A 13,648-nucleotide genomic window follows, 5' to 3' on the forward strand; every position below is an offset into this window, starting at 1 on the left:
AGCCAATCCAGAGAAATAAATAAAAGACATCCAAATAGAAAAAGAAGTCAAAATATCTCTCTTCACTGATCATATGATTGTATAGTCAGAGAACCCTTAAAGACTCTGCCAAAAGACTCTGCCAAAAGCCTCCCGGAATTGATAAAATAACTTCAGGAAAGTTTCAGGATACAAAATCAATGTACAAAACTTAGTAGCATTCCTACACACTAGTAACATTCAAGCTGAGAGCCAAATCAAAAACACAATCTCATTTACAATAGACACACACACACACAAATACCTAAGAATACATCTAACCAAAAAGATAAAAGATCTCTACAAAGAGAACTACAAAAACACTGTTGAAAAATATTATGGATGACACAAACAAATGGGAAAACATTCCTTGCTCGTGGATTGGAAGGATCAACATAGGAGCTGAACAATGAGAACACATGGACACAGGGAGGGGAACATCACACACTGGGGCCTGTCATGGGGTGGGGGTCTAGGCAAGGGATAGCATTAGGAGAAATACCTAATGTAGATGATGGGTTGATGGGTGCAGCAAACCATCATGGCATGTGTATATCTATGTAACAAACCTGCATGTTCTGCACATGTATCCCAGAAATTAAAGTATAATAAAAAAAATGACCATACTGCCCAAAGCAGTCTATAGACTCTATTCCCATCAAACTATCAATGTCATTTTTCACAGAGCTAGAAAAAAACTATTCTAAAATCCATATTGAACCAAAAAAAAAAAAGCCCAAGTAACAAAAGCAATCCTAAACAAAAGGAACAAATCCAGAGGCATCAATTACCCAACTTCAAACTATACTCTAAGCCTATAGTAACCAAAACAGCATGGTAGTGGTACAAAAACAGACACATAGACCAATGGAACAGAATAGCAAACCCGGAAATAAAAAGTCACACACCTATAGCCATCTGATCTTTGACAAAGTCAACAAAAATAAGCAATGGGGAAAGGGCTCCCTATTCAATAAATGGTGCTGGGATAGCTGGCTAGCCATGTGCAGAAGAATGAAACAGGACCCCTACCTTTCACCATATACAAAAATTAACCCAAGATTGATTAAAGATTTAAATGTAAGAGCTCAAACTATAGGAGGAAAACCTAGAAAACATTATTCTGGACATGGGCCTTAGGAAAGAATTTATGACTAAGTCTTCAAAAGCAATTGCAAAAAAACAAAAATGGGCAGATGAGACCTAATTAAACTAAAGAGCTTCTGCACAGCAAAAGAAACTATCAATAGAATAAAAGACAGCCTACAGAATGGGAGATAATATTCCCAAACTATGTAACTGACAAAGGTCTAATATCCAGAATGTATAAGGGAATTAAACAATCAAACAAGCAAAAAATAAATAACCCCATTAAAAAATGGGTAAAAGATATGAACAGATACTTCTCAAAAGAAGACATACAAGTGGCCAACTAACACATGAAAAAAATGCTGAACATCACTAATCATCAGAGAAATGAAAATCAAAACCACAATGAGATACCACCTCACATTAATCAGAATAGCTATTATTAAAAAGTAAACAAAAAACACAAAACACAAAACAATAGATGCTGGTGAGGCTGCAGAGAAAAGGGAACATTTATACACTGTTGATGGGAATGTAAATTAGTCTAGCCACTGTGGAAAGCAGTTTGGAGATTTCTCAAAGCACTTTAAATCAGAACTACCTTTCCACTCAGCAATCCCATTGCTGGGTATATATACTCAAATAAAATAAATTGTTATACCAAGCAGACACATGCACTCATATGTTCACTGCAGCACTATTCACTATAGCAATGACATGGAATCAACCTAGGTGCCCATCAACAGTAGACTGGATAAAGAAAATGGGGGTACATATACACCATGGAATACTATGCAGCCATAAAGAAAAATAAAATCATGTCCTTTGCAGCAACGTAGATACAGTTGGATGCCATTATCCTAAGAAAATTAATGCAGGAATAGAAAACCAATACCAGATGTTCTCACTTATAAACGGGAGCTAAACGTTTGGTACTAATGGACATAAAGAAGGCACAATAGACACTGGGGACTAGTAGACATTGTAGGTAGAAAAGGGGACAAAGGTTGAAAAACTGTTGAGTCCTATGAGCAGTACCTCAGTGATGGGACCAGTCATACCTCATATCTCAGCATCACACAATATATCCATGTAACAAACCTGCATATGTACCCCCTAAATCTAAAATGAAAGTTGAAATTATATTTAAAAAGGAATATACTAAAATAAAAGAACTTTTAAGAAAAGCTCTCAAAAGAGCTGAGATTCAGAAATTCAGAGAGCAGGACAGTTCTATTGTATTATTGCACTGAAGACACTTAGTTCCACCATCTCTCGTGACATTTTCTGGCATCTGTGCTAAATGTAGGGGAAATATCCCTTCTGTGATTACTCTATAGAGTTTTATCACTAGTTCCCTGTTCAATAACCTTCTCCAAACTAAGCCCCCTAAATTAGATTCTTAAAATTCAGAAAAGTGCACGGAATGCACACCTAAAACACAGAACCTACCACTCTAGAAAAAAAATATTTCGTATACATTTATTTAGGAATGTGAAAAGGCATGGATATTCACAAAACTAATGCTAGAGATTCTCATCCAAAGAACCGAGATAACTGATCATCTTTAGATAATGGTGTTCAATCTGGGAAAAATTGACAACTTGTTTTTGGTAAAAGATGTCCTTTTGTCACAGTGAGGGTTTGAACAGGTATGAATTGGCTCCTGCTCACCTTTCTAGCATTACCTATAACCACTTCCAAACTACCTGCTGAGAACTACATCGGATGACTTGGTGCTTCTTTGTCATCACATCTGCTGCTCCTTAGCAGGTAAGGCCCTTCCTCTTTCTCCTCCATTGAGCTGACCCAGACTCCAACCTGACACCAGTGCCTCTCCTCTGGTCCTTAACATGGCCCTTGCAGGACACTGTCATAACACTCATTTCATGCCATACTCATTTCACATGAGCTCCTTCCATACCTGTCTTCTCTGTGAGGCTCCCAGCATCTTAAGGTGGGGGCTTCACTTCTGTATTCTTGGTACGTACACTAGCGCATGACATGTAATCAGTGCTAAATAAATGCCTCCTGAATAACTAAGAGACTGCATGTACTAGCTACTTGCACATTCACCTGAATGCCTCCACCACCAGACCAAAAAATCCTTCCAGGCTTCCCTGTTTTAGTAAACACACCTCTGCCCATGCAGACACTCGATCTAGAAACTTGGGGGGCACACAGAGCCTCCCCTCTCACTCACCCCTAACAGCTAGCCCGTCTGATTCCACCTCCCAGTCTCTGGGCACTTCCCTGTCTGTGCCATCATCTGCTTGGGTGTCCACAATGCAGTCCTAAATGGTTTCCCTGCTTCTACTTTTGTCTTCCCCCAGTATATTCTCCACACAGCCACCAGACCAATCTCTTAAAGTGTAGAGAGGGTCAACCATTCCCTCCTCCAGAGTCCCTACATGGTTCCCCATAACACAGAGAATAACATAGAGTCCCTGACACTGGCGGGGAGATCTCACATTACTGGGCTTCCAGCTGCCTCATGTCAAGTTGCCACAAGCGCTGGTCAGCCCTAGTCACTTGAGTCCTCCCAGATGCCAGGAATGCTCTGAGATGCTGCCTGACTCATGCATTTAGCAGGTATCAGTTCCTGCACTGGGGACATTCTTCCTCCTGCTCTCCTCTCGAGGCCTTCCTTGACCATCCCATTGAACGTGGCACCTCCTCACCCTCATCCTCTGCAGTGACTTTGGGTTCCAGAACCCTATTTACTTCTTTCATAGCACTTGCTCCAAGCTATAATAAGTTTGCCTGTTTACTTGTTTACTTTAGGTGTCTCTCACTGGGGGTAAGCTTCATGGTGATAAGACTCTTTTATGTCACGTGTCCATTGCATCTCCAGTATTGAAACACTGCCTGATACAGAGATGTTCAGAAAACATGCAATGAGTAAAGGAATAAACAACATAGGAGAAGGCAACAGGTACATCACTTATGCCACTTTCTGCATCCCGCATAACTCCAGCTCCTCATTTGCGGGAAAACTGGGGTTATACTTTCAAGATTCAGGCAGACTCAATAACCACAAAGCAATGAGGATTCATGAAGTGCCTTCTACATGATCTCATTTAAACCACACAGCAACATTATAAGGCAGCCATTCTCATTATTATTATTTTGCAGATAGGAAAGAAAAGCTCTAAGACCTTAAATGATTTGCACACAACAGATCCCAACACCTGTGACCCACAGAACAAGGTCGGACTGACTCCATTTGGAGCCCCAAATGATGTTCCCCACAACCTCCTGTGGCTTCTGAGTTTTTCCCAGAAGGATTAAAATCAATATCCTGATTTGCTAATAAAACCAATGTCCTGGTTTGCTAATCCACAAGTTTACATGCCATTCTATGTTTTATGTTTTTATTCCTTCAGATGACTGTAGTTTATTTATATCAAGGTAGTGGTGGCAAGCTCTCTTTCAGTAGGAAGACATTAAGTTTTTTCTGTTTAACAGTGACTTCTTCCTAAAGTTTTGCTTGATAATTAACTCAAGCAACCAACTTTCAACAGTTTCTACAATGAAGAAATTCTTACCTCGGAATTCCAGTCCTCGAAGTTGAAAGGTGACAAGACCATTTCCAATTTCAATCAGGTGAACAAAGGCATTGAGGTCATCTGAAGCCAAAATAAAGCAATCGCCAGAGCTGTAGTTGCCCCAACGACCAAGAACTAAGTCTCCACAGAGGGACTCCTGGAGGGTCCTTGTCAAGTGTTCATAAAAAATGGAATTGAGATTGTTGTCATCATTCCCTAAAGGCAGACAAGAAATATGATCAGTGAATGCCTACTCCTTGCTGTGTATCCAGACCTAGGAAACAGTGAGTTGTCATCTGATTAAGGGTAAAATCAGACTCTTTATATACATAAAAGAGGAAAGATCTGTTCTTCCCACATTTTAGTGGATTATATGAGACCCTCCAATTTTTTCCCTCGATATTCTCTCTGTATAATTTATAGGCAATAAGCAGCATCGATTTATATATATGTGCTATAATATATAATACAAACAATCATTGCTAGTATTATTTGTTAAATACAAATACATATTTGACATATTATATAACATATAAGTTATTATACTATATATAAATGGATACCATTTGTTCTTAAACTATATATAAATTAAAAATTCAGGTTTATTGAAGAATAATTTGTGTAGGGTAAAATTCATCCATTTTAGTGTACTATTCTATGAGTCTTGAAAAATGCACATAGTCATATAACCAGCGCTTAGAAGAATGCATTCATCTGTTGTATATATGAGTGTGTTCTGTTTCATCTTTGAGTAGTATCCCTCTGTATGCATGTGCTACAGTTTGTTTATCCATTCATCTGCTGAAGGACACTTGGGTTGTTTCCAGTTTTGGTGATTATGGGTAAAACCACTACCAAGAGTCATGAACAGGAGTTTGTGTGAATATGACTCTCCCCATTTCTCTTGAGTAAATGCTTAGGAGCAGGACTGCTGTTCTCCAAAGTGGCTGTACCCTTTTTGCATTTCCCCAGCAGTGATTGAGAGCTCTAATTCTGCATCCTTGCCAGGACTTGGAATTGTCCATTGTTGCTTGTTTGTTTAACTTTGGCCATTTTAATTGGGTGGATAATGACATCCAAGGAAGGGTGAAGGAGGAAGCAGCAAAGGAGATGGAAGGATGGAATACCTTGCTTCCCAGTGGACAGCCAGGGGTGCGTGTTGAGTGGGGGTGAAATTAGGAGTGCGTAGTGCATTTCCTGTATCCTCCCTGCTGAGCCCTGACTCTTTTCCCTCCTTTCATGGGATCTCTCAAGATGAGGGATATAAGATTTTTTAAAGAGAAGATTGGATAACATGGGAAGTCTTCCTGGTCTGTGGTCCTGTGGGTGGAGTAAGCATTGGGAGAAGCCTAGGAAAAATGTTCACGTTCACGACTTTTATTCTAGGATTAGCTTTTCTTTGGGAGAGGAAATTATGGCTCTGGAAAGCCATAGGCATAGTTGTCCCAAACAGGAAATGCCTAAAGCAAAACCCAATGCTCCCTCCTGGATCGTCTATTTGAGTGGAGACAGACAATCGGGGAGGACAGGGATGAAGACTGCAGATCTGACCGAAGCATCCCTGCTTTGTATCCATGGGAACTGGGGCACAATCAGGGTGCGGAAGGCAGGGAGTGGTACAAGAAGGTGAAGATGCCCCAAGTGCGCTTACATAAGGAAGATCACCAATCCACCTCTAAGAAATCTACAGAATAACACTATCAAATTATGAGTATCTTTGCTGGCCACTCATGACAGTTGAAAGCTGAATCAAAACTAGAGCATTTATAACTTAATTATGATTAATGGAAAGAAACTGTTCTGTGGGCTGACTCATGCCATGTAGTCTAATAAAGTATCAGTATGCTTAATCTTCTATGCAGATGAAGCCTCCTTGACCTGCACTGTATTCATTTTTCTCTGATGAAGCAGCACGCATCCTGAGACACTAATTAAAGACACCTTTCAGTCTCTGGCACTTGGAAAGGAAAGGCCTGAATGAGAGAATTAGCCTTTGCTTAATTGTTCAAACTGTCCAATGTTTAAATAAAACAAAACAATTGAAATCACTAAAAGTAGAGATTCAACTCAGGGCATCTTTTTAGAACACATTGACCACACATTTGCATAATTAGATTAAAATGAGACAGCAATTATGATTAACCAACAGCACAATGTGCTTGGGAAACTGTCCCTCTGCCTTGTATCAATAGGCTTGTAACATCACAGTCCCACAGCTGCACCTCAGAGATATCAGTACCTCTCCTCCCTCATTGTACTGACATAAAGTTCAACAAAAAATAAGCCTCTCTCTCCAGGTATCTCAAATTTTGAATTCTGATTTCAAATTAATCATGTAGATGCAATTCAAATATAGATAATGAGCATGATACAATTGTTCCTAGACAGATTTTGGGTCACAAAGAAGGGAGTGAGGAGGATAAAAATAGAGAACAGTTAAAATTTGCATTCTAATATGAGGAAAGAAGAAATAGAATGGTTAAAAAAGGAGATTGATTATGGAAAGAAAAAAGTAAAATAATTTTCTAGCAGGTACATCCTTTCATAGCTTAATGTTGACCAAAGTTTCTGAAACCTTCTAGATCCTGGATCATGGAATGCTTTGCCTTTAAGGATATTATTATGCTGATGTTTTTCCAAAGAATTTTTTTTTTCCTAAAAGACGAATCTCAAGGTTTATAGTCTGTGTTTGAGGTTTACTGCACACGAACTAAAATGTCTTGATTAACAGGGGTATCCAATACTGAGCAAGGTCCTAATCAATTCTTAACAGCGGAGCAATGCATTGTCAAACCAAATCAGGTTGCTTGATCACTCTACCTGCACAGTTTTATTCCACGGTCAGCATATTAACTAAGATGTGCATTGTCTCCACAATGAGTACAGAGTGAGTATTTAATTCTTCCTTTTGAGAATCCATCCATACAACAATAAATAGTTTAAAAAGAGAGAAGAGATCTTCTTACCTGGATCTCTTTCAATTTGGACTGCCAGTCTTGTGTTGGAATTATCCACTCGCCTTGTACTAGAAGAGGCCACAAAAGGGTAAAAGGTCATGATTAGATCCCCCCAAGTGGAAGAGTTGTTTTACAGAACCAGCTGCATGAGTGGAAAATGCAAAGGTGACAGATCTCACAGGTTAAGACGATTGCTGTAGTTTTACCACACTGCAGGAAGAGAGGAGTCTCATGAAAAGAAATGGAACAGTACAAGAAACACATGGAGGGGAGAGATGAGTAGCTCTCTGATTTGGAGAGAACGGTCTTGTGTCTTAATCAATTTGGAGCACCAGATCTGCAAAATCAAAGCAAGTATTTAGGCTGAGCACGGTGGCTCATGCCTGTAGTCCCAACACTTAGGGAGGCTGAGGCAGGCGGATCCTTTGAAGTCAGGAGCTTGGTACCAGTCTGGCAAACAGTGTGAAACTCCATCTCTACTAAAAATACAAAAAGATTAGCCATGTGTGGTGGCACACTCCTATAATCTCAGCTACTTGGGAGGCTGAACTTGAATCCAGGAGGCCGAGGTCGCAGTGAGCCGAGATTGCACCACTGCACTCCAACCTGGGTGACAGAGCAAGACTCAAAAAAAAAAAAAGCAAGTGTTTAAACTGCCAATGTAATGCCACCCACTTTCAGAACTTAAGAACAGTGTCCACATAGGTATCTTTCTCTTCAAATTGATTTCAGGAAATGGTGGTGAGTAGTCAACGTCTCCACCACGTGCTTTCAAGAGTCGGGTATACTCTTATAGACGTTTCTTAGGTTGAACCATGAGAATGAAAGCTCTCGGATCATCTGCAGCCATGGTAACAAGTGGCCACTAGAACCAGCTTTGAACGTATTCCATCATGTAAACACCCCTCAGTGCACAGCTTTTGTAAGGCAGCCAGTCCATGACAACCCCTGGCTTCTGAGAGTTAGCCGACTCACTGCAGACTTGAGGGGCAACTGATGAATAACAGGCTTTTCAAGTAACCACCTATGCAGATGCCGTCAACCCATGTATGCCTCCAAAACCTCACCAGTCCTTGGACTCCACACATCCCCAAAACCCTTTGTAAGTGCAGCGATCTGCTCTCTTGGAGAGGCTATGCCAGCCTACCTTTGTCCTTTTATTTCCAACAATGAGTGGCGGTCTTTAAAGAATGAAATATGAAATTGACATCAGGCCTATGAAATTGACGATAGTCAACTGTTTATTATCACCTACGAAATGGCAATTTCATATGGTTAAATCTGATATATTCGCCATTAAGAAACGGCTTCCACAAATATATCAGCACCACACATAGGGTTTACTTAAGGATTTGGGCATAATGAAGGTCCCACTGACAATTGTAGAAAGCCTGGTCTTGAACACATCTGGCTCCTGCTTTTTCTTTTTCTTTTCTTTTCTTTTCTTTTTTTTTTTTTTTTTGAGATGGAGTCTCGCTCTGTTGCCAGGATGGAGTGCAGCGGCGCAATCTCGGCTCATGGCAACCTCCACCTCCTGGGTTCAAGCGATTGTCCTGCCTCAGCCTTCCCAGTAGCTGGGATTACAGACACGCGCCACATGCCCAGCTAATTTTTGTATTCTTAGTAGAGACGGGGTTTTACCTGTTGGCCAGGATGGTCTCGCTCTCTCGACCTCATGATCCACCTGCCTTGGCCTCCCAAAGTGCTGGGATTACAGGCGTGAGTCACAGCGCCTGGCCAGCTCCTGCCTTTTCTATCACTCCACCCTTTGCTTTCTTTCCTCCAAGCCTGTTGGTTTTCCTTTTCCACCCCTTCAACATGCCCAGACCTCTCAGTCCCGTCATTCCTTCCTCTCCAGTATCCTTTGCAAATGTTCCCTCTACTTAGGGATCCCTTTCCATTCCCACTCATTTTTCCTCATTGACTCCTCTCATCCTTCAAGTCTCAGCTCAAGTATCACCTTCTCAGGGAAGCTGACTTGACTCCTGTGCTGCTTGAGATTCCTTTGTCATGTTCTCTTTCACGCGTTGTACCTGTACCTCTCTTTTGGAGCACCTGTCAAGGCTAACATCAATCACAACAATGGCAGCTAACATTTATGTAGCACTTGCTTGTGTCATGTGCCTGTTCTAAGTACTTTATATGTATTAGCTTATTATTGCCTCAAAACTACCCTCTGAGGTAGGTACTCATTATACCCATTCTCACAGCGGATGAGGCAGAGGCACAGAGAAATTAAATAGAGTGTTCAAGGTCACAGATCTAACAGGTGGCACAGCCAGAATATGACCTAGGGAGGCTGGCTTAGGAGCCTTTACTTTACACCACATCATACATCTCTTTGTGTAATTATCTGATGATATCTGACTCTTACATCAGTCCCTCCCTAAGTACCATGAGAGTAAGTTTGTTGCTCACAACTGGCACATAGTAGTCACTCAATAAATATTTGCAGAATAAATTATTGAATGGTCAAAGATAAGGCTACTTCTGAAGTTCTTGTCCTTATATTTGCTAAGAAGAAACAAGACTAGCTGCCAGTCAATGCTGCATATGTGGCTTATGTTTAAACATGATCATTGACATATTCTGTATAATTTAATAAATGAAAAGCACTTGTCAGAAATGGTGCTTAAGAAGAAACCTAAGAATGCAGCCTTCTTTTGTGAACTTGTCTTTTGGGAATCAAAACAGATAAAAAGATATTTGGTTGGAACTATAATTTGAATAAATGAAAAGGCTTGTCTTCAGGAAAAAAAAGTATTCTTTCTTTTCGTGTATGTCTTAGACATTTGAGAACCATCTAGGCAAGATCCTGTTGAGTTCTGTGATGCTACGGATGGATTGGAGAGAAGAAATACCGTGTTACATTTCAGAAAGGCTGTGAACCCAAGTATGCTGTTCTATTACAGCTTTAGTTTTCCTTACAAATACTCTCATAGCAGCTTTGAAAAACGAAAGATCTCAGGGTAGCAGAAAATACAGCAAACAACAACATTCTTTCTAATGAAGGCTGAAATCCCACGTCTGCATAGTTAGTCCCTAAATGGAATTTTAATTTCACCTTAAGACCTACCACAAATGGAATTTTCAAGCAGCAGAATAAACAATTTTTAAAGGAGGATTAAGACAAAAGAAAATCATTTACTAAACTCCTTAGGGAACTAAAACACCTTCTAAAACTATGTTCACTGGAAAGCTATCTTTTCAGAAGCCTATAGAACACAGTCTAAATTCTGATGAGCAATAACTAAGTTAAGCTGCCGTGTACCCCCAGGACCTCTGGCTCTCCACACATTCTCTAAGAGGGTGGACTGTCAGCCACACTGGGTAATTTGAGTTTTCTCCAGTGCTTTCCTCCTGTAAATTTGGTGCTTACCCCTCAAAGGTGCTAATTAGCTCAGTAATTGGATTTCTGCCTTAACTGTCCAATCAAATGAACATCAGCTCTGTAGCTCAAAGAGGAAACAGGGCTTATAGCTCACTCCCCAATCTCAGTGGGAACATGCAATCCTGGTACACATTAGGCATGCGTCTGCATGCATGGTCTTCCTAGCACTTGCCTGACAAAGTCACTGTGCATTGCTGGCTAATGCTGTCCTGAGCACTACAGAACAAGAGTCGTGTTACAGGACTCTCCAGAGAAGCTGACTTACTGAGAAGCACCCCTCTTTTATGTTAATAGAAAATGCAGAGAGCAGAGCTGGCTTCTTCCCTTCAAACTTGGCCTTTCCACCCCCTGGCCAGTCTCTCTAGGTCAAGCACCTTCTCTCTCAGTTTCATCTGAACAACTTAAATAATTTAAAAGTAATTTTCTATATTGATAATGCTTCAAATTCCCCTTTGTCAGTACACACAGTCTATGGTAAAAGTTGCCTTATTTTTTGGTGAGGAAATACTGCTGGCCGGAGTGAGAAGTTTGGTGGGAGTCTGTTCATATAGCAAATCCAAGACAGAGTTAAAAATAGACTGTAATTCTATTCATAGGCAGGCCAACCTTAAAGAAATCTGGACAATGAAAAAGCAGCCAGAGTTTAAATACAGGGGTACTGTCTCCTTTAAAATTGATTATATGCACAAGGTACAGCTAGGTTTGTTTTTCCGCCCTTCATTGCTGCTGCTACTAACAATCGTATTAGCTCTTGCAAAGTCAGTGGCACTCTGCTGTCACCACGCAGCTCAGAATGATTTGGCACAAGACATTTCCTGAGGACATACTGCTGTACACCCATCAGGGTGAGCACTGCCTCAGGTCAGGGACTTCAGGTGACCTCCAGCCTTACTGGGCCTGGGTTTTGACTTTTCATACATTTGCCCTACAAGACCACAAACATAGCTCAGTTTGGCTGTTTCTTTTTTCAGGTTTGGCAGATGGTCTTGAATAAAAATGGCTATGAGTGTTGGGTGCTTTCCTTCTACTGGATTTTGATCTGAATTTTCAGTACTTTGAAGGTTTTGAGCAACCAACAACTTTGAGTTTAAAGAAAGTGTTGTTGGTTTTTTCTTTATATTTCTTTTTGTTGTTATTGTTTTGTTTTTTTTTGAGACAGAGTCTTACTCTGTCGCCCAGGCTGGAGTGCAGTGGTGCGATCTTGGCTCACTGCAACCTCCGCCTCCTGGGTTCAAGCAATTCCCCTGCCTCAGCCTCCCGAGTAGCTGGGATCACAGGCATGCACCACCACGCCCAGCTAATTTTTGTATTTTTAGTAGAGATGGGGTTTCACCGTGTTGGCCAGGCTGGTCTCAAACTCCTGACCTCAGGTGATCCACCTGCCTCGGCCTCCCAAAGTGCTGGGATTACGAGCATGAGCCACTGCACCTAGCCCTTTTCTTTGTATTTTACCCAGTTTTCTTTAGCTGCCCTCAGTAGGGAAAATTGGTTGTAAACACCTAGCATGTTATTACTAGAAATTGAACTACTATTGTAGTTTGTAAGAATTATGAAAGTGAGCTCCTTTTTAATTGCCTAATATATAATCAGTGTTTCTTCATATTCCATGGGCACCTGAAAAGGTTGTTTTCATTTTCTATATGTATATGTGTTTGTGCATGTGTGTATATATTCTGTAATATATATTGAAGTTACATTATGTTATTTATTTCTTCTATATGCTTATCTAATTTTTGATCACTTGATGGGTCATGAACTAAGAAAAGTGAGTCACATTTTCTACCACTAATGTGTTTCTATTTTTTAAATAAAATTTCCTTTTTTTTCCATATAAGTTTTGCTATGTGACTTAATGCATTGATATTCATAGCTTATATTTTCATTGTGAATTTTAGTCTTTGGCATTATAAAATGTTTTTAATCCTAATGGCTTTTGCCCCAAATACATCTGTGTTCAATATTAAGCCACAACAGTAGCTTTAATTTGTTTGCACTTGCCTAATGCTTTCACTTATTCTTTGATTTTCAGCTGTTCCAAGTCACCATATTTAAGGTATGTCTTTTCACTGGGTGTCCAGGCAGATGTATTTGGTCATATTCCATCTTCATAGTTTATTATGCTTTCTAATTGTATTGTTTCTTTGATTTTTAAACACATTACACTACAGTCTGATTATAAAATTATAAAGACAATTCTACAGAATCAGAAATAATAAGGCAATACTATGAACAACTTTGTGCCAATAAATTTGAAAACATAAATGAAATAGGTAATCCCCTGTAAAGCTGTAAAATACTAAAAGTAACTCCAGAATAAAAACAAAAGAAGAGGCCGGGCACGGTGGCTCATGCCTGTAATCCCAGCAATTTGGGAGGCTGAGGTGGGTGGATCATTTGAGGTCAGGAGTTTCGAGACCAGCCTGGCCAACACAGTGAAACCCTGTCTCTACTAGAAATATGAAAATTAGCAGGGTGTGGTGGCACACCCTTGTAATCCCAGCTACTCAGAAGGCGGAGGCAGGAGAATCTCTTGAACCTGGGAGGCGAGGCTGCAGTGAGCCAAGATTGTACCACTGTACTCCAGCCTGGGAGACAGAGCAAGACTCTGTCTTCAACAACAACAACAACGAAGAAGAATAGCCCTG

The 13,648-nt window shown here is 40.4% G+C and overlaps 1 protein-coding gene across 3 annotated transcripts in view; it reads right to left on the reverse strand.

Moving 5' to 3' along the window:
- Nucleotides 1-13,648, reverse strand: part of PCNX2 (pecanex 2) — a 344,391-nt gene that overhangs the window by 66,108 nt on the left and 264,635 nt on the right. For all 3 annotated transcript variants that reach the window (XM_063707871.1, XM_055372884.2, XM_004028606.5), the window contains exons 24-25: nt 7,622-7,680; nt 4,656-4,871 (exon numbers count right to left, since the gene is read on the reverse strand). In XM_063707871.1, coding sequence (XP_063563941.1) covers nt 4,656-4,871; nt 7,622-7,680 — 275 coding nt within the window. The remainder of the gene's footprint in view (nt 1-4,655; nt 4,872-7,621; nt 7,681-13,648) is intronic.

This window comes from Gorilla gorilla, chromosome 1 (genome assembly GCF_029281585.2).
Source record: "Gorilla gorilla gorilla isolate KB3781 chromosome 1, NHGRI_mGorGor1-v2.1_pri, whole genome shotgun sequence".
NCBI lineage: Eukaryota > Metazoa > Chordata > Mammalia > Primates > Hominidae > Gorilla > Gorilla gorilla.